This window comes from Agelaius tricolor, unplaced genomic scaffold (assembly GCF_023055355.1).
Source record: "Agelaius tricolor isolate 1412-34295 unplaced genomic scaffold, bAgeTri1.0.p SCAF_5, whole genome shotgun sequence".
NCBI lineage: Eukaryota > Metazoa > Chordata > Aves > Passeriformes > Icteridae > Agelaius > Agelaius tricolor.
Genome location: NW_027269265.1, coordinates 31873190 through 31900061, shown reverse-complemented (window position 1 = coordinate 31900061; position 26872 = coordinate 31873190). Strand labels below are relative to the sequence as shown.

Below are 26872 nucleotides of genomic sequence, written 5' to 3'. Positions count from 1 at the left end.
TAAAGAAAAAATACAGTTGAATTTCTGTTGGTGGAAATGTATTAGTGTGGCAAGTTTAGAAAATCAAAAGTCTCATTATCTATAGACAGCAGCTGGACAAACTTCCTACAGACTCTTTGTTCACAGCATGGGACAGCCTTGGGGAAAAGAGGCAGAGGGCTACTTCTGCAGTTAATGCAACTTGTTGATACTCTACCAAATTTTCCAGTTAGTGCAGAATGAGTACTGAATTTATAATGATACTGTTCTCACAACATACCCCATCAAATATCCTTCAGTTTGGAGTTTTAATCTAAATCAGTAGAGTGAAATTTTAGCTAGTGGCTTTGTAGTTTGGAAAATCCTGTATCTAATGAGCAGCACTCTCAAATATGCACTTTCTGAAATAAATAATTACTTGGCAGGCTTTGCCAAGAACAAAGTCTTGCTAACCTACAGTGCATGGTTATTAAGTTTAATTTATCTACAAGTCAACAGTTTTCAAACTGGGTCTCTAAAAGCTACAGTATGAAATTTGAGCAGCATGTATTAGATTGGTTCATTTGGTCCCTGTAAGGCTCTCATTCAAAGGACCATGTGCTAATCATGTCCTAGCAGGTCATGGAGATACTTCTGAGAGGGCAGTGAAGGGTGAGCATCAGGATTTATGGATTCTTTTCTAGGTCTTTGAAAGAGAAGGTGGTCTGCCATTTAAATCGGTAGTTACAAACAAAATAACCAAGCTGTTTGCATTTGGGGCTTTTTCTTTTTCCTTGTCTCAGTGAATCTAAAGGAGATATTTAGCTCCTAATAGTTCTCATTTCAATTCAGTGAGGCATAAGATTTGTACAGAATATGGCTTTAGTGGAAATGTTAATGATTTGTGAGGAAGATGTGGGACACCTTGTAGCCCTGGTGCTTGATCATGTTAAAAATTTCAAGAGTACAAAGAATATTTTAGGAGGTGGGGTTTTGATCCAGCTGAACAGCAAGTTCTGCTTCCATTTGCCACTGTCCTGAATGTAGTCTGTTTTTCTTTAGTATATCATGCGTTCATTATTTACAGAGTCTGTTAAATTTCCACCACAATAAACCAGATGATGCATCCCTTTGTCAAGTAATTACTTACAAAAAGGGGGATATATATATATATATATATATATGTATAGGAGTTTTAATTAGTTAAATGTATAAAATAAGAAAACTTTTGAAGATTTTTATGCTATATATAACTGTCATGAGGTATTAGCCTATCAATCATAGTAATACATAAATTAAGCTGTCAGGGAATTCTCCTGTACCTTTTTAGTTTTAAATATAAATAAAGTGCATGTAATGAGCACTGTTGCTAAAAAAAGGAATTATTTTTGAGATTCTGTTGTATCTGTAATGTACTAAGATAATTCCTGGTGTAATCCCATTGCTCCTGTTTGGTTACACTATCAAAAACTTTGAACCATGAAATTTGAAGCAAGTATGTCTTTCCAAGAGCAATTTAAGTCATTAATGAGTGAGTGTCTCTAACATTAAAGAGTAACAGTCTTTAACATTTCCACTTTGGTCTGCCCAGAGGAACCACTAAGAACTCAGTATCAGCCAAACTGTTTTACTAATTTACATGCATACAAGTCTCCATATACAGACTTCTATTCTGTGAAACAATTTAAGGTGTAGACATCGTGAATGGCTTTGCTGCTTAATTATAAACGTTTTTTTGACCCTTTGACTTAGAAGTCCCTTCTGTGAAAATTTGGCCTTAACAGATGCTGCCAAAGTTAGAATGACAACCAAAAGATTGTCTCTGCATATACACCTTAGTATTTTAAAAATAAATAAGAAAAAAAAAAAAGATATGTGCTCATTCATGATGCAGCTGATAATCTGGATCAGATTCAACCCAGAGAATATTTTAATTTTTTCTTGCTGGCCTTTTACCCTGATGAGAAGAGAAAATGGGATTGAGACATCTTGGTAAGCTTGAATGTCCTTGCACTTGACCACAGCTGTACAGCAGTTTCTATGAAGGGAAGAGGGAATCAAGACAGAAGTTTATTTAAGGAATGTATGTGTGCTGTTGCTTGTTGTGAGAGCAGCAAATGTAGGGGATAGACAGTGGTTATGGATGTCCATGAATATGCAGGGATCCCTGTATGGCACTGAGTGGATATATATGATGTCTGAGGTATTGTAGGTGAGTGTCCATAATAAAGAATGGAAAAGATTAAGGAAATGTGAATATGTTGTAGCTGTAATTCAAAACAGTAATACAGAGATAAAGTGGCACTTGATCAATATAATTTTGAAGAGTTTCTAAAGATAATTTGGGAAGGAAGTGGAAAAGTCAAATAGCTATGCTCTTTCTAAGGGATTAACAAAAAAGCTCAAATGAAGTTTACATACTGTAAAGTGACATATTGGGAAGATAACTGGGAGGAATGCTGCAAAATAAATAAGAATGGAAATCTAGTAATGCATGATACCTACATGATAGGGAACAGCAGGTGGTCCAAAGAAAGGTAAGCTGAATGTCTGATGATTCTGTTACTGTAGAATAAGTACAATATTCCAAGTACTGACGAAGATGAAGAGTTCCAATTTTTTTCCTTCAGTGTAACCAGAATTGAACAGGAAGAAGGCTATAAGCTCTAGCTCCTGTGGCTTCCTAAGGATAGTAAGTACAGTTTTAGAAAGTCTAATGGAAGCCCTGACTTTTAATGCACTTTGAGTTTTGTTTTGTAAAAGGGCTGTGAGCCCAACAATTCTTGTTGAGTGCTTGGACACATGTACTTAACATGCCAGGACTGATTGCACTTTCAGTGAATCGTGGTTGAGTAATTGAAGTGGGATGCAAGAGGTCACTGTTGCATTTTCTCCATTGTGTACTTTGATCCAAACCACTCTGGGATCCAGGAAAGTGCAGAAGGATGACCCCAGGGGAAATTACTTGTTCAGAGCAATGTTGACTTCATTTAAACACCTTCATTCCTGAACCACGTGCATCAATGTGTTCTTATCTGTAAGAAAAGTCAAACAAAAAGCCCACTTTCTGATATTTTCTCAATACCATACTGTCCCCAACCCTGTATGTAAAATTAGTGTACTAAAGTATTTTTTTCTCTGTTAGACTGCAGATTGTGGTCATTTGTACTATGCACTTAGCTTTCCTTTAGAAGAAAAGTGCAGTCACAGGCTCTCATAAAGGATAAAAATGCATTGCTTGGCAGAAGACCACAAATTATGAAAGTTCTCTGCAGGGGAGCTTAGCCCTTTCCCTGTTGTTTGAGTGCTTTAGTGTTTAGGTGGAATATTGCACACTTTTTTTTCATTCTTCTGATATGCAAAATAGTCTGAAGGTTTCCTGATTTTGTTCAGCTGGATTTTTGCATGCTTTGCACACTTTGAAAATTTCAATGAAATGTGCAAATGGCGATGCATTACTGTCTGGAACTGAGGCACAGCAGATAGGTGCTATACCTCCTGTGGTATCATGTGGTGTTAGAACACTGAGCAATAACATGTAGATAGCTTCATACTATTTAAAGGCCTATGTTTTTCTCCTTACATGAGTAAGACTTTTTAAAGGTTATATCTGAGTTGGCTTCTAGAATTTGTTTCAGCTTGTATCTTTTGTGATTTGACAATGTGGCAAGAGGGTAGTTTATTTCATTACACATCGGACAGATGTTTGCTCTGTACTGATTACGACTCATATTCAGTAAGGTGGGGTGACAATGTTGGTAGCATATGGTGTAGCTGAATAGGCAGCTAAGAGAAAGGTGATTAAGGTGTATGTTTGAGTTCCTGGGGCTCTTACTTGGTAGCTGTCATGTGAGATGGTAGAAGCAAACGATTTTCTGAAGTTTCACTGATAAGTTTTTAATGTATTTGAAAATTTTAACACATCTTTAAATTAATTGAATGTTGACTATTCAATTGTGATTATTTGCAGTTTTGTTTTGTAGTTTGGTGGTGCATCATGTAAGATTTTCCATTAAATATTTATTGGAAACAGAAGCAGGTTTTTATTTGAAGTTTACTTGTTTGGACAGTAAGCTTCAGGACAGTACTTGCAGAACCAGGTTGCACAGCTGCTGTTAATGCTCCTGAGAATTTGTGGTTTATTTCTTGAAGTTAACTATTTCACTTCTAAGGAGGGAAATTTTCTTGAGGTGCACTGTATAGCATATGCAGCTAATAACAGAAAGTGAAAAAGAATTTAATCTGGTTTAAGAGAAAACATTTGTATCTATACTAGTTAACTGGAAGCTTGTTGAACTATGGGAGTGGTACTCCTGGGTATTTTATGTTTACAGCTGAAAGGAATTCTTCAAACAAGTCTATAAGAAGTAATTGTCTATAATGTTATAGTTGCTTAAGATGATTCTGCTCTTTTCTTAAAAATAAAGTACAAAACTGATCTATCTTTGTAGCACTGTTCTTGCTTTGACCTGTGAATTGTATCAGCTCCAAGTTATTTTGGGCACTGAATTTCTCTAGGTTTGCTGGATTATAGCAAATCATTAATTTCATGGAGAAGAATAGAGAAGTATTAACTTGGGTTTGTGGTGTTTTTTTTGTTTGTTTTTGTTTTGTTTTGGTTTGGGGTTTTTTTGGGTTTTTTTTTTGATTTTTTTGTTGTTGTTGTTTTTGTTTTCTTTTTTTTGTATGGAAATTATGGCTCTGCCTCAGTTTCCAGTAATGTAATTGTCACTTCATCTACTTGTTCACATAACCAACTGTTTACCTACAACACCATTTTAGTGTATTTATCTGATGAATACAAAGAAAAGAGAATTTACCTGAAAATTACACAGAACCAGTGAGAATGCATAGAATATTTTCCTTTTTGTCATCTGTTTGACACCTGAGAGTGCATTTGTGTAATTGTGACAGATTTAATCTCTTGCCTGTTGAGTGCTCCTCCCTCCAGGAAGCAAATATTTCTTTTTGTGAAGCAACAGTCATTTCAGCTAAAACCCAAGCTCCGGGAGAGCTGCATATATAGAATTCAAGACAGGGGATAGTTTTCCACAGCTGTTGAGTACTTGTGGCAAATGCCTATTTTGCTTTTATCTTGACTCTGCAATAAGTTCTACTTTTGACCCTAGGACTCTTTAAGAGATTAAGATTAGTAGGTTGACTGCTAGCAGTGTATTTAATTTTTTTCATTTCTATTTCCATAAAATAGCTTTCATGAAGGAAATTAAATTTGATTAATTTTTCCATATTACTTGACTCTATAGTTTGTTATAATGGAAATTCTTACGTAAATCACCATTTTCAAAATGTTTTTATGCAGAATGTATCTTTTCCTATTCCACTGTAGAAACATTGTTTTTTTCAGTTAAAACCTGTATCACTGCAACACTTGGACAGAGACAGAGACTCTTGGTTTCAATTCTTAGTTCCACTCCCTATCCATTGCTCTCAGTTTTAGGAAGAAGGCTATTTTGAAGTCATTATGAATTTTCAGAATAGAAGGGAAAGTAGTGGAAGTTGTATCAGTGTCACTGCTTGATCCCGTGTAGGAGCTGAAGCTTTACTCAATACTTTTAGTTACATTCTTGATGAATTACATACAGTTCACAAAGATAGTAAGTTCACCAGCTGAAATGTATGTGGGCATCCAGATGGATTTGTCTTTCTGGGTTTTATTTCTGTGGTTGGTATTGTTTGCATGAATGATTTTTGAAATGCAGAACAAAATGCTGTTAAGTTGCAATGGCTTAACTGTCCATTTGATTGTCACAGGTAGAGGAGGATGATGATACTGAATCACTCCATGAAGAAGGGAAGGAAGAAGTGAAATGCTATTCAAGAAGAAAGGTATTTTCTAACTGGAGCCGTTATGAGGATACAGAAAAAGAGGGACAGAATGAAGTTGGGGAGTCACAGAGAGGAACAGACTTCAGTGTTTTGCTTAGCTCAGCAGGTAAGCTTTTTCCAATCTGTAGGGCTTTTTAGTTTTGTATTTTGAGACATGGCTACTTTTCTGGCTGTTGTCCTTGATGATGAAACTCCATGCTAGAATACCATTCCTGTCTGCCTCAGTAAGTCTGCCATTTATGTATTTTAGAGTGTTGAAATTCTCCATGGGTGCAGCCTCATAGCATACAGGCTGCACGGAGCTGTGACAGATGGGGAGTAAGAGAGGGATGCTGGCTAGTCCATTTATGGCCTTCTGGTCAAAAGATGGATCTGAGTGTGTGCAGCATCCAGTAACATTGAGCTTATTCTTGCTGATCTTGGTTATTGGGTAGTTTTCCAGGAAACAAAAAAAAGTTGCTGGTTTGACAAAACACAGCAAACAGGCAGCTGCTTGCTCTTGTTTGTTTCAACAGAGATTTGTGATCAGCACTGTAGAAATGTGTGCATGAATAGCAAGTGTTGCTCTCCTTGAAAATAATGACCAGTTGTTTTCCCCTGTTTAGAGGAGATAATAAAGGAGAAGGTGGAGGGACAGTCTGTACTAGATGCTGGGGTTATTCAGCCATATGTTAATAATATGGGGTTGTTACACTAAAACCAGTGTAAAATGGTTTCAGTGTAACAACCATTGCACCTAAAATTATTTTAGAAACTCTTAATATGCCATTGTGTTGGAATACCATTCAGTAAAAAGCTGCAAACAATGTATTATGGCAGTTTTTGTAGTACCTTGGAAATTCTGCAATCTCTCAAATCTAAATAATTGGATTTTTCAGTCGCGGCTTGGTAGGGTAAGTTAGAAGTTAGCTACATAAAGAAACAAAGAACAGAGATTTGTTTCTTTGTGCAAGAATCAATTTCTGAAGTTCTGTTTCACATGAACATTGTAAACTTGGGCCTAAGCTGTCAGGTTTTAATCACAGTATTGTGAAATGTGTATTAACTTCTCAGAATCTTGTGTTGCACGGAAAACAATGGTGGAGTCAAGGCACATAGTATGGATCTCAGAAATGTGTATCTAACACAGTCTGGGGAGCAAAGTAGATATAGTAATTCAAAACTTTTTAAAGCAAGAGACCTGTCCTGAGCTGCCATGTCTCCATGGTTCAGCTTTTTAATAACCCAATAGTTAGCCTACAGAATGTCTTTAAAATGTTCTGAAGAATAGTACTTTTGAACTGAGGATATAAGAAAATATGTTTTAGCTCTTTTAATTTGTATTTTTCATCAGTTATACTTCAACACATATATTACCTCCCCATTTATTTCACTCTTTAGATTCTCTTAATGCCTCAAATAATAATATTGGAAGGTAGTGTTCATATATTCATCCTGTTTCTTAATTCTAAATCTTTGATTTAGAGAGTGCTTTATTTTAGGATATATTGTTACTGTTCTCTAGAGTGAAATAATTCAATAAGGAACTGCAGTGAAATAAAGTACTTTCTTTTGGAGGAAGAAAAAAGTACCTCTAAACAGTAATGCAGATTTCTTGGAGTGACATAAAAAAGCAATTTGTCTCAGCAGTGTTCTTTGTTCTTTAGCTTCTTTGGTTAATGCGTAAAAACTGGGAATACAGTCATTTATTTGTGGTGGTCTGAGAAGAAGCACACACATCTGCTTTATTTGATAATTGCTGTTGTTAGTATATTACTGTTCAGCATTCTGAAGATACAGAATAAATTCAATTTAATTGCAACAAGCAGTTAGGGAGTACAGGAGAGGGAATGGAGTTAAATTTCCAATTTTTCATTAATACCAAACCTTTAAAAACTCTTAAAATCTTGTTATTTACTATTAATGCACAACTATGTAATTAATACAGCCAGTTAAGAATTCTTTAGCAAAGGCTCAGATTAAAAACATGTTCTCCTATGTAACAGTTAGGTTCTATAATATTAAATGCAGGGTCCTAAAGAGAGTGTCATCCTTCAAGATAAAACTTGTCTTATCCCAGAAAATATGCTGTTAATTGAATGAGATAGCATAGAAAAAATCATTTAGGATAATGTAATAAAGACAGAATTAATGCTGGTGACGAAGTTAAATGGAGTAATTGGTGATGTCCGAGGAATTAAAAGTCTTTGGTTCTTATTTGTTTAATATCATTTATAAGTGCGTCTGTGTGTAATTCTTTACTTAAAATCAACCTAAAAATAGAAAATGAGGTATTATGTGGTATGGGTGTCATGTTGATAATTAGCAGCATTAGAGCTTTTAAATCTAATGCATAAATATTGCTGTTGCTTGAATTAAGAAAGGAATAAAATTATGCATTATTGCGCTACATTTTTATTGTTAGCAGAAGCAGGTGGAAAGTGGAAGTCTCAGGAGGAGAAAAGAGTTTGTAGATACTTGCAGAGAATATAGAGTCTTTAGGATGTTTTATGTTATGTCTTTCAATAGGTTCTGAAGACAAACACTGTGTTTTTCAGTTTTTGCTTATAGTTCCAGCTTTCTCTGCTTCATGCCAATCTCTAGTGTGGCATTGACTCTGCCTTTTCAATCTGATATTTAGGCCTGACTAGTCCCAGACTGTCTCTTGACTGCATGTTCTTTCTCTGCTATCAGCCCTTGCCTGCCTACTAATTCTCACTCTTCCATCCTTCTGTTGTTTTTCCTGTTTGTTGATTTCTGTTGGTGGATCTTTTTTCAGTCTCTTGTTGTGAGCCAGCTCCCTCCTAAATATATTTATTAAAATCCAATTCTTTCAAATTCTGTCAAATGCAGAATTCTTACCAGTCCTAGTGATCCCCAAGTCTTGGTTGTTCTGCTTGGCATTGCTCATTTGGTTTCATTCACTACCACATCTTCTTATGTTCCTCTTAGTTTCTTTCATTCTCTAATCAACCCCAGTTTATTCTTTCAAGCTTCCAGTTCTGGTCTCCATTATAAACTGTTTTTTCCATCTTCTCCCCACATTCTCTGTCAGTATCCCCAAATTCCTACTCAAGTTACTCAACAATATAAAGTGACAGACCATTGTTTTCAACTGTGTTAGGGATATCACCATAGGTGAGGCTGCAGAAATATGCAGGGTGACAATTTGTGGTCAGTGTTTTACCTAAAGCTTGGTAAATGCAGACTTCTACAGTGGAAAATCTGACTCTCACTCAAAACTGAAAGTAGGAAGAATTTTAATTCAGTTGCCTTGCACATTGGGATGACATGCAGAAGACCACTGAGGAGGTAGATGTGGTGACTGGTTGTTAAGCTTCAGCAGATCTTGTAAAAATTAGGTACAAACTCAGATTTCTAGAAGCTTGTACTTGGCTAAGTCAGGTCAGATTTTTCACAAAATGCACAGAACATACCTCTTTCATGCAAAATCATTGTGCAGTCTGATTTCAAGTTACTGATTCAGGGAGGGAAAGGGGTTACAGTGTCTCAAGTGCTTTCACACAAAAATGTTCAAGTCATTCTCTGGTTCCTTTACAAGGGGATGGTAAGGGGAGGTAAGGAAAAGCCACCTGAAGCAGACAATAGACCATGAAAATTTCTTACTGAATAGTTCAAAAGGCAGCTGAAAATAGTCTTAAGAACTGCCAGGTGCCTTTGATAACAGCTGATGTCACTGGCCTGATGGATCTTCTTTGTTAGGGCTTATTATATTTCTGTGTAACATAGGTATCCTGGATTCAGATTAAGTTGTTAAGTATGTTTCTTTTTTTCAGCATTTTAAAATGCATGTATTTTAATTGTGTTGAATAAAACAAACTTTTTCATGTTGCTTAGCTGATATAAAATACAAGTCCCATGTGAAGCCTTCAGGGAATGGGTCTTGAATCAACTTAGTAAAAATGCTGTTGAAGCATAAAGAGCAAGAGAAGTGGAAGTGATAGGATAACCTTACTTTGTGAGCAGAATCTTGCCATGTTTGAAGAGCTGCCCTCATTATTTGAAAGATGAGGGTTAAGTGACCTACAGTAAACTAAGGTTGTTCATCAGATTTTTGGCTGTGAATAGATTGTTTAAAATATATATTTTTAAAATATTATTATAGAGCTGATCAAAACATATCCAGGCACTTGATTATTTTTCTTTAAACGTGGTAGGCATTAGCAGTAAACCAGCCAAAAATTGCCAACATACATACCCTCAATAACAATACTTGGATTCCACGATGATGATTATCAAGATGAAAAAATATAATTTTGGACATGAATTTTTCACATTTGGTTTTTTAGGCCATGGCTGAATAATTCTGGTGCATTAAAGATTAAGATAGAGAAATGCTGTGCAGTTCAAATAAAACTGGGAGAATGGTTTTGATATTGTAATAATACATATAATTTATAATAATAATACATATAATGTCTCTAGGTACCTAGCAGTTAAATACAATAAAAAATGTAGAATAAAAATCAAAACAGTCACTGGAGCATAATCATAATGAACAATAGGTATAAGGATTGTGAGGCAACAGTTACATTCTCTTCCCTAAACACTTGATCTGTTTTTTTCACCTCTTTCTTTTGGGTCTGTGTTTAATTTTGGTATGTCTATTGCAATGCATTGCTGCATTTTTGTCTTTTGCAAGGTCAGTACATGCTTGAGAATTTGAAGTACACAAAAGACCTTTGGCCATCTTGAAAAACCTGAACAGATAAACTTGTGGAGCAAGGCTTGCATTAAAAATAGGTTTTACTTTTCTATCCCAAGTAGAGAGTTTTCCAAGTTTTTTTTTTAAAAAAAGAAAAATTTGAGTGAAGAGTAAATCAGTTTTCTTTTTTTAAAAATTACCATTTTTTTAATGGTAATTCTGCTCAAGCAAAAAGAATGGCAATAACAGAGTTCAAGTACTAAATAAGAATCCTTTGAGTTTTAAAATTATAGAGAATAGCTGAAAATTGGTTTTCTTTACAGAAATGCTTAACTCATGGGTGATTGGGATTACTGTATATATCAGTGTCCCATTTTTCAGTGGTACTTGCTTGACAACTCGGCTATTTCTTGGCCAGAAATTGGCCAAGAAGTTCAAATGATGCAAAACTTCTATGTTCTTACTGTTCCCCAAGTGACATGATCTCTGTGTGTAACACAGAAGTATTGGTTGCTTCTTATCACTTATCATCACCTTTAAGATACAGGTGCCAGGTTACTGATTTTGAAAGATGATTGCACTGTTGCATTAAGGGTTGGTAACAGGTCACTTAAATATTGCTAGTTTGTGCGACCCTGACATAAATATGTAGGGTGTGTGCTTTACTTGCTTCTTTATGTTCTCTGTTTTTCAGTACCTCCTTCCCTAAACATTCTCTGAGTTTCCATGACATGCTCTCCTATCCTGCTTTTCCTTCTAGCCTCATTTCAGCACATCAGAACTTACATTTCCTTTTTGATGGTCCTCTTGTAGATAACATTTCCCATCTGTGGAGGGTTCATATCCAAGTGGTCTCATTTCCATTTGCATATGTTTTATTTGCAACAGGGCTGTCTGCAACTTTGGACTTGTTACTAGACCTAAGAGATACTACTTCTTGCTTATGTACCTGTAGGCATCTGAAATCAATAAAAAAATGGTCTCTCCTGTACTCCTTTTCTTGTCCCAAACAAACAGAAAAAAACCCTTCCACAATAAAGATTTGCATTGAAATCACAGGACTTGGCATCAGTGAAAGCTGGTTCTCCATCTGCTCAGTGCTTCTTCCTAAACTGTTCCTAACATTACAGAAATTCATCTCTTTTTTTTTTTCTAATCAGACAAGCCAAGCTGTCTTTTTTCTTTTTTTTTTTTTGTCTGAACTAAAAATAAGACATGCCAGATTTTAAGTATTAATTACATTTTCTTGATAAATGTGTTTTCCTGTAATAGGTAATCTTTGCTCATTATGTATGCTTTCATATATGTGCCTTTATCCGTCCTAAGTTTTATCTAAAATGTAACCCAAACTATGATTGAAGTGTGGAAGTATAACATGACTCCATGATTTGAATATAAATGTAGGATAACATATCTTCATTTTAACATTCTGATGTCTTAGAGCTATGTGGCTTTAAGTATCAATGGTAATACTGTATATTTACTGGTAAGTAATTTAAAAAATCTGAAGGGTTTCAGTATTTCAGAGAAATTTGGATGCTTTATGATTTAGAATTGAATAGAGTAAGATTCACAGACTAAAGGGGTTAAATTTTATTCCCATTAAAATCAATGTGGTAAGCTTTTCCCCATTCTTTTAACTTTTCACATCTTGAGTACAGTCATTTATTTGTGAAGTTCTAGATTTCTGGATTTAAAAGATTTTCTGACCAATATCCTTCTCTAACTCTGGGTTCTTAATCTTTTGCTGCTACTTGATATTGATGGGAATTCTGCTGAATTGTGTTGAAGTATGTTTTGGTATGAAATCACAAATCAGTTTGTTTAAATGTGGAGCAATTTGTTCTCATTCGTGTCTTGCTGTTCTCATGTACACTACTTGAATTTGTAGGTTTAAGATGTAGATAAAAATGTCTATTCACCTGATTGTTTCTCTAGTTTAATAATTTCCTTTGTTTTCACAAAGCCCCTAAAACTGTTCTTCCTGACTAGGCCTCCTCTTGGTCATCTGTGTTTCTGCCACGTCATCTCTGACATTTCTGCCACTGAAATCCCCTCACCAAAACTGAATGACTCTGGTATTCAGAGTCATTCTGGTATTTCTTATTCTAGTATTCATTTCCAAAGTTCAGTGTGTTATTGCCATGACATTCTTGTTCACTTTTCTCCTGCTTTTACTGCTTTTTATTTATTTTGTTCCATTCCCTACTTGGAGTTTTTAAAAACTTTTTTATTTTCATTATTGCTGCGTAGGACTTTTGATTGATTTGATTTTTCTTTTCTTTTGGTTTCCTTTTTACATTTTGATTCTGTTAAATTCTGACCGCTGTTAAATCACCTGAATTAGACTGTAGACTTTTTAAAGTAGAAACATTTTTTTTCTTATTGATAAAGTACTGTTTCTTTTCCAATAATGACATTAATAGATATCACTTCTATGGTAATACTAAAAGATGTTGATTGATTTGGAGGAGCTGTGTTTGTTTTAATCGTAATATTTTTGTTCCCTTTCTCAGCAGTTTATATTAGAGAGAGAAACAAAATAGAAACAGAAATTCTACAGAGTTTTCTAAAGCTAGAAGTTTTTGTTTATGGTAAAAATGATAAGACTGTCAGATGTAGCAGATTAGTTTAATTGTAGAAACCAGACTGCATTTGCTGTTCTGTTTCTCATAAGTGTGCATTTATTCCTAGTATCTGTTAACAAACAAAATAAGTGTGATAGGAATGTTTCCTTGTTCATTGATTGATGTTCCAAAGAAGTGTTGAGATCAGCCTGCATGTGAACCACCATCAGAAGAGATGGTGAAACCTGTTCTAGAAATAGTGTCAGAAATTCATTTGCAAGGAACAGTGCTGTTTCTAAGCATCAGTTTTGGAGTCAAAGAAGGGCTGTGAAGTAGATAGTGTTCTAAAGGATATGGAGTGCCTGTTTCTTCCTTAATCTCATTTATAGTTCCTCCTTTCTTCTTATTCCATGTGCAATCCTGAAATTTCTCCTCAAATCTGGTCTTGATGGCTTGGACTCTCCTTGTCCTTCTCTTCTTTTAATGCTTTTGGTTTTAGTGTACTTTAGTCACACCTATTATTTTTGAGGTTGTTCTTTTCTTTGGTCTCATCCTGTCGCTCAAGAATTCCTGGTTCCTACATCCAACTTCTAGTCTAGGCTTTCTCTTTACCCTTCCCCTGCCTCATATTTTTGTCCAAATCACTTGTTAGTTCCTCATCTGTTCTATGTTCTTTTGCCTATTTATTGTTCACTCTCAGCTCATCAGGGAAATGGCATCATCAGTGTTAATGGGTGTTGTATCAGAAGATGGTTCTTCTTAGCACTTCAAAGATTATTTTTTTCCTGAAACAGCTTGTTTTTTGTCTAGATTTGAGTAATTTTCCTGAAGAATGTCAAAGATATATTGAGCCTTGCCAAAGCTTGTTTTAAAACAAGAGTTGTATTAACTGTCTAATCCAGCCTCAAGGGAATTCTTTGTATTCCTTTGTTGTCCTTTCTTGCAAACCAAGCCCTTGCATGTGTAAAATTGTGAACTAAAAACTCTTTTAATAAAATTCATATTTGAGGGTAAGAATAGGGTGCAAGTGGGGAAGAATTATATTTTCTTTGATTCTGACTAATTTTCAACCTTTACTGGAATGTGAATCAGATGACCTTCCTTTGACAGTACACACTCATTGTCTGAGTTTACAAAGCATGGTATTTCTGAATATGCTGCAGATAATTTGGATTATAAAAGTGATCTCTTCTTTTTATACTGTTAACTGGAAACAGTCTGTGATAATATGAGTTTCTTTGACTGAATATATATATGTGCTTCAATATACAGAAAATGTGTCGCTGAAAATTGTATATCAGCTTGCTATGAAATGGGGCATGGTGGAAGAACTATTTCAAGATGGGAATGATTTAAAATCATTATATAATTCTATTGATTTTTGTGTCATAAAGGCTAGTGGCCTTTATTCAAGATTGGTTAACCTTCTGCTGGGAAAATGCTGGCAGAAAGGAAGTTTTGGAAAGGCAAGTGTTATAAATTAACAGTTCACTGGTAATAGGAGGTAATCTGAGTTAGATTTTTTTTAATAAATAAAGTGCTAGGGGTGTAAGAGTAACAGTTCCAGACAGCAAGTCTATACAATTTATATTATTCAGGTAAAGATACTGTCTTTGCTGTGTTCACTGTAAACTTTCCAATGCCCTAGGAAATACAGAAAGTGGTTATAATGGAAAACAGCACTTCTTCCCTGACTTCCTTACAAGGGTGGCTTGTTAGTTTGGTTTTTTTCCTTCTAGGTGTGCTTAATGTTTCAAAAGTTGATAGAAAATAGAATTTGGCATGACAGAATTTGAAATTACTTTATATTTTGTTTCTGGCCTTGATAATAAACTAAGATCACCTCCCCTCTTCTGAAGAAAAAAGTCTGAAAGACACTTCAGTGATACTATGGATTTTGGCCCATCACCAGATATGGATCTCATTGCCTGATTGGACTACATGAATGGTGCAAAAAAGCTGGCAGAAACATGAAATGGAGCAGCTGGTGAGAAGGGAAAGATCTTGCAGAATCAGTAAAATACTAGAATTGCTATTGATAATAGTAAGGGTGGTAGCATGCATGTGTATTGGGTTAAGTTGGATTAAATCCAGATGCCTACTTCTGATTCATCTTAATGTATATTTGCAGTTAGAATATTGACAACAAGTAAATTTTCTAATGCAAATAAGTGTCTACAGCCTTTCTTGCTTTAAATTTTCTTTTGTGTAACTCCACATGGTTCTGTCTGCCCCTTTTATGTTTCTTTTGTTATTCCTTTCATAATGCCTTATTAATTTGTTTCCTTACTCTTAGTTTTATGTATCCTGTTTCTGTCTCACAGACAATTTTATTTCTCTGAGCTGTATTTGATTATAAAAAAAGGAGGAGGAAGAATAAGAAGGAGGAGTAGAAATCTTCAGGAAGAAAAATCTAGCCTCTTAGAGGAAAATTGCCTACAAATATGAGATGACTAAATTAACTTGTAGAAATGTGATCTGAAAACATCAGGTCTCATATCTTTACCTTACAAGCATAGTTTAGCTTGTCAAAAAAAAATTGGTCTTTATAAATATCTCTGTGTAAAGTAACATTTAACTAGAGACAAAGCATTTTAAACTGTCTAAAATGTTTGATTTGGTCATGTTATCTTTTTGTTTAAAAAACCCAACTCAACAACAAAAAACCCCTAGTGATTATTTGTGTTTAGTGCCTGTGCTTCAGAATAGTTTACCTGTTTCAGTGCATGTGAACTTTCTTTTGTCTGCTCATTTAGTAATAGAAGAGCCTTTTGTTCTTTTGGGGGTTTCTATTTGCAATTTTTTCTTCTTTAAACTATTTTAACATACTACCGTTTTCTACTGCTTCAGTGACTATAGGAATCTGAAGAAGTGAACCGTAGAACCAACACATTTGGGATGCAAAATGGGGAGTATGAATTAAAGACCTGTTTTTACAAACTTGCTCAGTAGGGGAAAAGAATATTTATGGTCCAAATTTTAGCATGAATTAAAAAAAACAATTTTCTCTCTGTTCTGAGAGCTGGTCTCAACTAAACTTAGAAATTATTCCATTTTCTCCTCTCCTTGCAAGATGTTTTTAAAACATATATAATTTGATTGTTACTGAAATAATATTTGCCATTATTTGCTTTTAGATTTTAGAGATAAAATATTACCAAGAAACATCAAGTATAGTTCCTTCAATTTTTAACTTGCAAAACATGTGAAATAGCAAGCATAATTTAAAAAAAACAGTTTCAGTAAAGTTTGGGTGAAAATTGAGGAAGGGAAACTTTCTCTTGTTTCTTTCTCTAGCTCAAATTCCTTACTGACTTGAAAGATAGTTGGCAAGGTTCTCTAAATCTTAGATGAAAGGCTAACCCCAGCATAGCCACTAAAATTCATAGATTACAAAGCGAAGGAAACCCTTTGTGATTGGCTGAACTTTCATTAATAACATGAGTAGTCATCAAAGCAAATTGTGAACTAGTTACTGTTTGACTTAAGGCACATCTCTTACTACAGCTGCTGTCAAAAGCTCTTGTCAGTCTTGATTTAAACATGTCTGCTTTGACTTTGACATGGCTTTTGACATGTGTTCCATAGCATCCTCAGAGTTAAACTCAGGAAATGCAGGCTGGATGAGTGAATGGAGAGGTGGATTGAGAATTGGCATGATGGCAGACCTTGGAGGGTTGTGATCAGTGCCAGAGAGTCTAGTTAGTGGGCTGTAGCTGGCATTGCATCCCATGGCTTGGTACTGGGTCTTCTCGAACTTACTGATCAATGACCTGCATGGAGGGACAGAATGCCAAACTGTGGGGAGTGACTGATACTCCAGAGTGCTGTGCTGACCTAGACAGGCTTGAGGGTTGGGCAGAGGAGAACCTAATGAAACTCAACAAAGATAAGTGTAAGATCCTGCAGCAGGGGAAGAATAACCCCATTGACCAGCACAGGGCTGAGCTGCTGGGAAGCAGCTCTGTAGAGAAGGGCCTGGGTGTGCTGGTGAACAGCAAACTGTCCCTGAGCCAGCAGTGTGTCCTTGTGGCCAAGAAGGACCATGGGATCCTGAGCTGCATTAGGAAGAGCGTGGCCAACAGATCAAGGGTGGGGATCCTGCCCCTCTACTCAGCCCTGGAGAGCCTGACCTGGAGTGCTGTGTCCAGTTCTGGGCTCCTCAGGACAAGAGAGACAGGGAGTTACTGGAGCAAGTCCGGTGAAGGGGCAGCAAGACAGCATCTCTTATGAGAAAAGGCTGAGGGAACTGGGCCTGTTTAACCTGCAAAAGAGATGACTGAGAGGGGACCTCATCCGTGCATACGAAAATATCTGAAGGACAAGTGACAAGAGGATGGGGCCAGACTCTTTTTTCAAGTGACCAGTGACAAGACAAGGGGCAACAGGTATAAACTGAAACACAGGAAGTTTCATCTGAATATGAGAAAAAAACTTTCAAGGGTGCCAGGACACTGGAACTGTTGCCTAGAGAGACTGTAGAGTCTCCCTTCTCTGGAGATATTCGAAACATGCCTGGACCAGTTCCTGTGCAACCCATTTTAGGTGAATCTTGTTTAGCAGGGAGGTTGCACTAGGTGATCTCCAGAGATCCTTTCCAACCCTAACCGTTCTGTGATTTTATGAATTTCAGTGGTGGAGAATCACCTAAAGCTCTTGCATTGATCTGATGTGTTGTTGCCTTCACTTTTAAAAGTGTGTATCTTATTTTTCCTCTAATTCTGCGTAGCCTGAGGATTACAGAGAGTTGCAGGAAAAAAACTCCACAAAAATGACATATTAAATTCTCTGCAGATGAAGATTAAGTGAAGTACAGTATGTGCGTGTGTGCATGTAAACAGTCCCTATAGATTTAAAGTCATCTGAGATCATAGTTATTCCTCCTTAGTTGAAAGCAAGTGAACTGCAGAAATGGGGAAAAGAATAGAGAAGAAAATAGAAAATTTTATATGATGTCACCATATAAGTCAGTGACACAGGCACATTGTGTAGCTTTTTGTACTTTGGATCCCAGAAGCTCCACAAGGAAACAGTAGTATTGAGAAGATACAACAAAGGCCAGCAGGGCAACCAACAGTATGGAAGAATTTACATATAAGGCATGGCTAAGAATGATATGAGTAGAGTAAAATAAGAGGTTTTCAACTGCAAAGACAGATGAAAATATTATGCCATAGCCTTCTGTGAATTCATGGAACGATTAATATGATAAATAAGAAATTATTATTGTCTCTGCTAGTGGAAGAAGTAGGGAATATTGAATGGAGCTATCTGGCAGCAAATTCAAAGCAAAGGTATTTTTGATGTAACTCATAATTAAATATGGAAATTTGTCATAGGATCTTGTGGAAACTGAAGCTTCTTGCTGGTTCAAAAACGACTGGAAAAATACTTTGAGGATTATCTTACAAATAAGGCATTATGTCAGGCTCAAAAAATCCCTGAACTGCAAATAGCTGGAGGCAGGCAGAATAATACTGAGGAAGTATCCCTGTGTGTGCTCTGCTTTCAATGATCTCTAGACTCACGCTCTTGGTTATTGTTGTGCAGAATTTGGGGCTGTAGGGAGCTTCTGGTGACCTTTCCCAAGTGATGTGCTTCTTTCTTCCCTGTTTGCAAGCTGCAGAATCATTAAATTAATATTTAAAGTTTGATATGGTGTTAGTTCGAAATGGTTGGAAGGTATTGAGGTCCCATAAAGAATTCACTTTTCTGTAATTTTAAGATTTTTAGCATGCTTGCTGGCTTCACCACTGATTGATATATAAGTGTGTAACAGAAGAATAGCAAGCTGAATTCCTTGTAAAGCATCAATACTGTTATTGAGGCAGACTATACAAATGGATATTTTTAATGTCTCATAGTGTCAGGAGTATCGAAGAATGCTAGGGAATGTCTTTCTAGAAGTGAATACATCCTATCAAATGGAACTATTTAGGTTACTGTAGATCCATTAATTTGATTTCAGTTCTGGGAAAAAAAAAAAGAATGGAAAAGCTAACAGGTTTGGTTAATTGAGATTTAAAGTGTGGAGGCAGCCCTTGCAGGACCTAAAAGTTGGTCCAGGACCAGGTATCACAAACAAAGAGGAATGAGCTGAGCAGATGTCTGTCGAGGCTGTTGGGCTGCAGGTTGAGTTGCCAGGAACATACAGTTGCATCTGCTGTAACAAAGCTTCCTTTTATGCAGATGCTGCTCTATATCAGATCCTTCCCAAAGAAGTTTATATCTGCCAGTTTAAAATGTTTGTGAAAAATATAAAAATATATATATATGCCAGTATATAAATGTATGTAGGCCCTCGTGCTTCTGTTTTAAATCAGAGTTAGTACTTATAGAGGCCTGAATGTCTGCTCTGTGCATTGTCACCTCTAGTCATATACTGGTTTTGTGTGAATTGGCTCTGCTTATTTATTAAAAAACCCCAAACAAACGAACAACCCCCAAAAAAACATCCCCCAACCAACCAAAAAAAACCCCCAAAAAACAATAAAAAACCCGAACAAACAAACAACAATAAAAACTGCACAACAACAACAAAAAACCCAAAACCATCAACTCTCTATATATGAATATATATGAAAAAAATGAATGTAGATGAAAAAATAGATATATATTAATGTAACCAATATCAGTCAGGTTGGCTTTTTGAAATATAGCTCTTTCCACCTGGTTGGCAGTACTGGATAATACTACCCTCGTATATTTATAGTGCAAATGTTTTGAAGTGTTTTAGTGCCTTTTTTCTCATTACAGTAATTTTTGGAGTCAGAGGATTATTTAATGAAGGGCTTGAGAGAGATGTAGATGGCCGTGGTGAATTTTGTGTTCCTTTGTAACTCCAGGTGAAATAAACTTACTGCATCAGTGATTTAACTATAGGATCATAAATTCTGGATTTCACTCCTTACTTTCTATTAGCTTGTATAAGTTCTTTAATAAGAGGATGGAAGTGTAAATGTACCTTATGTTTTACCTATAATATAGTGGTCTTGATAGACATGAAAGTGAATGCAGAAGACAGGCCAACAGCTCAGCAATACACCTACCTCCAAGTCTGAGCTCCTATTTGTGGATTTCTTTTAGCTGATAACTGCCCAGAACAGGCATTTGGCACTTTTGGTTTGTGCCTAATTCACACGATTTTAAAAAGACTTATTAAACCATACCTTACCACTTTAGTATTTGTTACTTGTTGAATTAATTGGGAAGGGGGTCCCACATGTATGGACCACATGTGCCATTTGCTAAGCAGATGTGCTCTCTTTGGGCAATTGCCTGTTGTTATTTTGTGATGTGGTTTATTCATTTCATATATACAAGCAACTCAATACAGAGTGGAAATGAAAAGATATCCTTGTCAGATGCTTAGTGATCCTTAACAACTGATTATGATAAAGGTGGAAAAATAAATATTGACTTACTGCCTTCAGGTGATATTATTTTACATAATTATATATTTTGGAAAGTACTTTGTCACTCTTGGGCACCCGGTGTGATTCTTGGGAATGGTCCTGTACAGGGGAAGTAGTTGGACTCAGTGATCCTTGTCCAACTCAGCATATTCTGTGATTCTTTGATATTTATTTCTGGCTTCATGGGAGGGTTAGGTTTTGGAACTAATAATAAACTGTTCATTTAGTTAATACATCCAAATACTTTGAGGATAAGTGAGAGAAATAATACTTAAAAATAGCATTTGTCTTGATGACTTAAAAATATTAGTGAATACATCTGAAAAAAATCCACCTTTTAAAAATATTACATATTGAAAAAAATATTAGTTGTATCCAGTTTTCTTCCTACAAGTAAGCTTTCCACTTGTTCTTAGCCCTCTCATATTTACAATAGAGTTAATGCAGTTCTTAAGTCACAAAGCCTTAAGTGCAGTTCTCAGTTCAGAAGTTTCTAAAATACAAACTTTTGAGTAAGCCTTTTGAGATCTTTGAATAATCACCTGATTTTTTTTTAAATAAGGATGTTGGTTAGCTGGCATATTTACAGTTTGGAGTGTTGGTTTTTTTTTGGGAGGGGGGTGTTTGTTTTGTTTTATTTTTAAGCCATGATAAGCAGTATCTTTTACAAAAGAGAAGGAAAAACTCAGAAAACATTCAAATTAACAAACTTGTAGTGTGACAACAGTACTTTGTGAAAAAAAGGGCTGAATTCCAGTTCTTATTTTTCTCTCTTTTTTAATATCCAACTCTGAACCACATCTAGCAGATACAAAGCTGTCTTCTGAAGTCAGCTGACAGAAGCTGTATTGCATTTGCTGCTTGTTGCAAATATTATTGACTTATAGTAGGCTTTGATGGTTCAAGTTATGGAAATTGTGAGCTGGTTCTATTGAAACTTACAGCCATATTATTTTAGTTTATATTGTACAGAACCTGCTTCCTCACTTATGATTTTTTTTCCTGGTGTGTTGGATGTGAGACAAATTATCAGTGCATGTTGTATAGGAGCTGTGAGGAGGCAGGAGGAATTCTTACTGGATCAGGGTGATATGTGAAGTGAGACATGGGAAAAAATAATTGAGAGAAAAAGGACAGAAACTGGGGAAATACAGAGAGTGCTGGAACCTGTCAACAACAAAATGGCTGAGTTATGGGTGCACTAGCAAAAATTCCATCAAGTTCTCATTAAATACAGCAAATGGGAAAATGGGAAAGGGTTAGAATAATAGAAATGTCTTTGCCTGTATTAAGCAGAAGACTTAAGTATGTTTAGACAAATGGGTTTTCCCCCCTGCCATGACAGTGAAAAGTGTGACTAGTAGAACAAGTTTCAGATATATAAAGTACACCACATTAATATGCATGAGGTGACCTCTTTCTTGCAGAAGTTGTTTCACATATCTGTCATTATTTTGGGAGTATGTTGTTGCCTCCTCATACTACGATGAGCCTTGTCTCATATCAACTTGAGTTTTTTAGTCTCATACTATTCTACCAGTCTTTGGCAAGTAAGTTCAGTTTTTAGCACTTGCTAGAATTCTTTGTACATAAATGAAGGGTTCATAATGGGTATTTGTGAATGGCAAATTAGTCTGCCTTTAGCAACCATCAAGCAAGAGAGATATTGTTTTAGTAAGTTAGCAAAACATAAGAAAAAAACCCAGAAAGAACTGACGGTTGTATTAAATAAGAATATCATATAATCAGATGTCCTAAATAGAAACAAGGGAAGTGATACAGAGAGAAGTAGAAGAGGTACTTAAAACAATGCTAGAAGAAATATTGCATCTTAATAAATAGAAAAAACTGTGCGAAAACAATAAAAGACAGTAGTAGCAAAGATGTAGTTTTTCAAAGCTGCTATTGTTTACAGAATTGACCAGTGTGATAATATAAATGGTATGTTCAATGATGTAAAATTCTTAATGCTTTTTGAATTTCAAGAGTTGGGGGAGGTTTTTGTATCTGAGCAAATGTGTCTTTCTCTATGACTTCTAAGTGTAATTTTTTGATTAAAAGGTATAGTGTTCATTTTTCAAGCCCTAATAGATGGTAGAATCTCATTCTGAAATGTTCTGCATGCTATTTTCATGTAGAATTCATGTCTATGTGATTCACATGAATGCTGTAAATGAGGGAAAAAAATGAGATGACCTGCACCTTCTTTTTTATAGTTTAACTTGGGGATGGATGTCCAGTCTTCTTATTGACACTCTGTACACAGTACCTTGGGGTGCATTAACATGGTGCTGTTTCCTCACTGTGATGTAGGTTTACCTTTCATAAATAACTGATCAACACTTCTAGCTGTATTTAATATTCTTTTATATAAACAGAGGTTTATTATTCTGTAATAAAAGATATCCTCTTACATCTGCTGCTGTGGTGCAAAATGTTGTTTGCTTTGCCAGATTAAATAGATAATGAAGTGTAGTAAATGTTTCGTGGTACTATTAACAGAAACATGGCTTTTAAAAAAAAAATTTCTTAAACAGCCATGCATGGAAATATGTATTAAAATATTTTGAAGGTTTAAATCTTAGGAAATATTTCACTCTGGTATAAGTCAAGAGATCATTTAAGAGTTTTTCCTTTGAAAAACCTTAGCATCAAAAGAGAGATGTTATTTTTACAGTATAGGAAATCTAAGAACATCAAACATCTGACATCGAAAAATTTAAACTTCAGTGTTAGTATAAAGAATTTGAAATTACTTGAGTTATTTTTAATACATTAAAGTATATGTTGATGTGATAAGCAATCAAATATGAAATAAAAACTTACCTAGGAGATACTTGATTGAAGCTTTGTCTGTGCTCTGTCAGAATATACTGAGACTCACTCAGCAGATAGGAAGCTTTTTTCTATTTGAAATGCATTGTGCACTCTCGTCTTGTGATTTCTTTTTCACAGCGTCTTCTTGTTCACTGCTGCTTTGCTCTTGTGGTATTGGTTGTTTCCAGTTTATTTCCAGGTATCTTCAGTATCTGAGTTCCTCTACATTCAGGATTTTTGTTAATTCTGCCCTGCTCAGGTAACAAAAAGGACCTGTGAACTTTGCATCTTTCCCTCCCAACCAAAAAACATATTAAAAAAAGGCAAATGCACCGACCCCAGTCAACTCAAGTATTCAGCACCCATCTAAAAAATAATTTAAGTATTTGCTATGCAGTAAATTCCATCTGTTTTCTGGTGCTATTCAAACACTGAAAAGTTATTTCCCTTCACATTTTGGTAGGCTTCACATTTTAGATTTTTGTAGGAAATATGCAGGATCAGTAGACATCAAGATCTTAACTTAATCCATGCAACATAATTCTGTGAAGGATGATGAAGGTCTGCCTCTCTCAGCTCCTCATGCTTCTGTCAGACACAGATGTGAAATGCTGCTTTAGAGAGGGGGGGGGAAAATCCTAAAGGGTGTAGTGTTTTGTCATCTCTCAGGACAGTAAGCACGCATGGCATCAATGAGTGGCAGATATGAGCTATTCAAACCAGTCACTGAATTGACAGGATGACACGTTCATGCATAATAGAACCATTAATTATTTCTTCTGATGGACGGCAGTGTGTACTAGAAGAAAAAAGCAGCAGAGGATAATACTAGGTTTGATAGGTTCTCTGTGTTTTAACAGCTTGTCATTAAGAAACAAACCAGGAAAAAACCTGCTGTTTTGGGATATGATCAGGTAAAACAGACCAGAGCTGTTTTGACAGGGTGGATGTCATTCATAGGGTTAAAAACTCCAGTCAGGTTAAGGTCTATTCAAAGCTTGCTTTTTATAAAAAAGATGTTCTAACGGATCTGCTTTAAAAATCATGGTTTGTGTTTTGCTTCACATAGCCTTTCATTTGGGGAGCCTGGCTGTTGTTTTGTAGGTTTTCATTTATAATTTAATTTATAGATTAAACCCACACATTTCTTTTTTTTTCCTCTGCAAAAGGAAACTTTAACATTTAAAAAAAATGCTTTTTAAAGGATTCTCTGTATGAAGATTATGCTCAAACTCATCACACACTTTGTATTATAGACACTCACAAATCCATTTCTAATTAATTTTGAAATTTAAATTCTGTGATTTAATGTTGAGGAACTGCTCTCTCAAGGCTAATATGGAAAAAATTAATATATTTTGAAGAACTCACTTCAGTGTAGGATAAGTCTTCATAAATATAAAGTATGATGGATAAAATCTTCATTCACAGTATCAATGTTGTTAAGGGCAACGTATGATGATTGTGGGGAAAATAATGCAATGTTTAGAACTTTTCCTCAAAATAGAGAGTTTTTTTTTCCTCCCAGAATCTTTAGTGTAACTTTTCTTTTTAAATTTATTAACAAGAAAATATTTACAATAAATTTATTTCTTTTTTTGCTTTCTGTACCTTGAAGTGAAGAAGAGATAAGATGATGACTCCTTTAAAACCAGGGTGAAATGTATACCCACCAAAAAGGTGTTGGGAGAAAGGGCTGCTTCTGCTGGTTTGTACATGTTTACTCTAAGTATGAGGAACTTCTCTCATTGCTGAAGAGGAAAACTTATCTTCATCTTCCTTATTATGGGATGATGGAGAGCATCTGGATAAAGCTTCTTCTAGTTTATCCAGTCAAAAATCATGAGCACTATTATGCCCTTATATCACATCAAATAACTTTTGGAATATTTTTGGTCTCTAGCTTGTATTCTATCTAGCTCCAGACCAAATCCAAGCCTAGAAATATATGATGGCTGTAACTTTAAATCTAAGTTGTCAATTTTGTCTCTTTAGATAACAAGTCGAGTTGCCAAGGATACAATGAGTAGATGATATAAAGTCCATGCTGAAAGTACTGGAATGAGGCATACTTTCTGAAATAATATTAACACTTTCTCTCTCATTATTTCTGTCTTCACATATACAGTCTGTGCATGGAGTTGGTGCCCAAGCTGAACTGAAAGTGTCCTAAATTTATTACTGTATTTCATAAAAGTGTTGATTCTTGTGAAAACCTTGCAAGTAATTGAAATCTGACAAGGCACAACCTATATTCTCAGATAATCTTCTGGGAGACAAACAATAGCCTCGTCTGCTTCCCCCTTTGCAAATCCCAAAACAGAGGACTCAAATATCCCCTGTGATTATCCCCTGAAGAACAAAAGATTTTATACATATATATATATCTCCCATGTTTTTCCCCTCTTCAGGACAAGGTAAACTGAGCTATGTGTGTGTTAGTATCAGAAGTATTCTGCTGTCTGACACCTGGAGATGAGGATGAGGATAACTTGGATAAAGCAGCATGTTAACATTTAGGGCATGACAATAAATCTGACATCTTGGTGTGCAACTTTAGTCTGGGATGACACATGATTGGTGTTATGAATTCAAACACTGAAGATGAAGGTGGTTAAAATTTTCAATCTTGAATATAGCACAAAGAATTGTATTTTTAGCATGGTGTTCTAAAAATCTTTTCTTTTTGGTCAATCTGCAACAGGAATAAGTTATATATAAGCTGCATGACTAAAGTGGATGTGTAACATCTGTGGTGGAGAATGTTGCTGGTATGACTGAAGTAGCAAAAGCTTCAAGCATCCCCACTGAGCACTCCAAAGGGCCTCCATCCATCTTGTGACTGGATATCTACTGTGTGACAGCCAGTGCTGCACTAGGGGACTACTTCCTGGCAGAGCTGGGTTATCTTGGACTCACAGGGTGACCTGATGAGGGATTCCGTGTCCATGAATAACATCAGTTGACATGAAGTTCTCACACCTATAGCCTCTAGTAAGGAATCACAGGGCACTGGCTACATCCCTCTACTTTGTTTCATTTGGATCAGGGACGTGTTGTCTTCTGCATAACTTTGTGACAGCTGAAAAGTTAACTTTGTAGTGAGGCAAAAGTTCTGTACTTGGACAGACTTCTGTTTCAGTTCCTATTTTTTGAGTGGTCTTATGCACAAAAAGCTACTATGTAGCTTTAGTTAAAAATAGGTTGAAACTCTGCACCTGTAAATTTGATCTAGGGTGAATAATGCACTTACCTGCTTTAAGAAGAGTGCTTTTTAAAAGTTGTGTAAGAAGTGAGCAGAATTCTTTCTTAAAAACATTTTGCATTTTAAGTGCATGAGCATTTGATTTGAAAGCTCACTGAAATTTCATTGCAATCTCACAGTGATACTTAATATTTACAGTAGCAAAACTGGTAGCTTTGCAAATAGTATTAAGCCATGTATTGTCTGTGTTAGTCCATTCACGATTAATAATTATGGATTCTTCAAATCCTAAAGGCCAAATATTACCCCCACTGTATGAAAGTAATTCATCAAATATATTGGAAAAAACATTTTTCTAATAAGACTGAGTGATCAGTAAAGCTGTATCTTAATGAACAATTTTAACAAGGTATAAAAT

At 35.6% G+C, this 26872-nt stretch overlaps 2 protein-coding genes across 2 annotated transcripts in view; one reads left to right on the top strand and one right to left on the bottom strand.

The window, feature by feature from the left end:
• The window catches only part of CHRM5 (cholinergic receptor muscarinic 5), a 48064-nt gene extending 24018 nt beyond the window's left edge, over positions 1 to 24046 (bottom strand). Inside the window, exon 1 of the mRNA XM_071427039.1 lies at positions 23259 to 24046. The gene's annotated coding sequence lies outside the window, so the exon portion shown is untranslated. The remainder of the gene's footprint in view (positions 1 to 23258) is intronic.
• The window catches only part of AVEN (apoptosis and caspase activation inhibitor), an 85633-nt gene that overhangs the window by 14450 nt on the left and 44311 nt on the right, over positions 1 to 26872 (top strand). The window contains exon 2 of the mRNA XM_071427040.1: positions 5731 to 5911. Within this exon, the coding sequence (XP_071283141.1) occupies positions 5731 to 5911 (181 nt within the window). The remainder of the gene's footprint in view (positions 1 to 5730; positions 5912 to 26872) is intronic.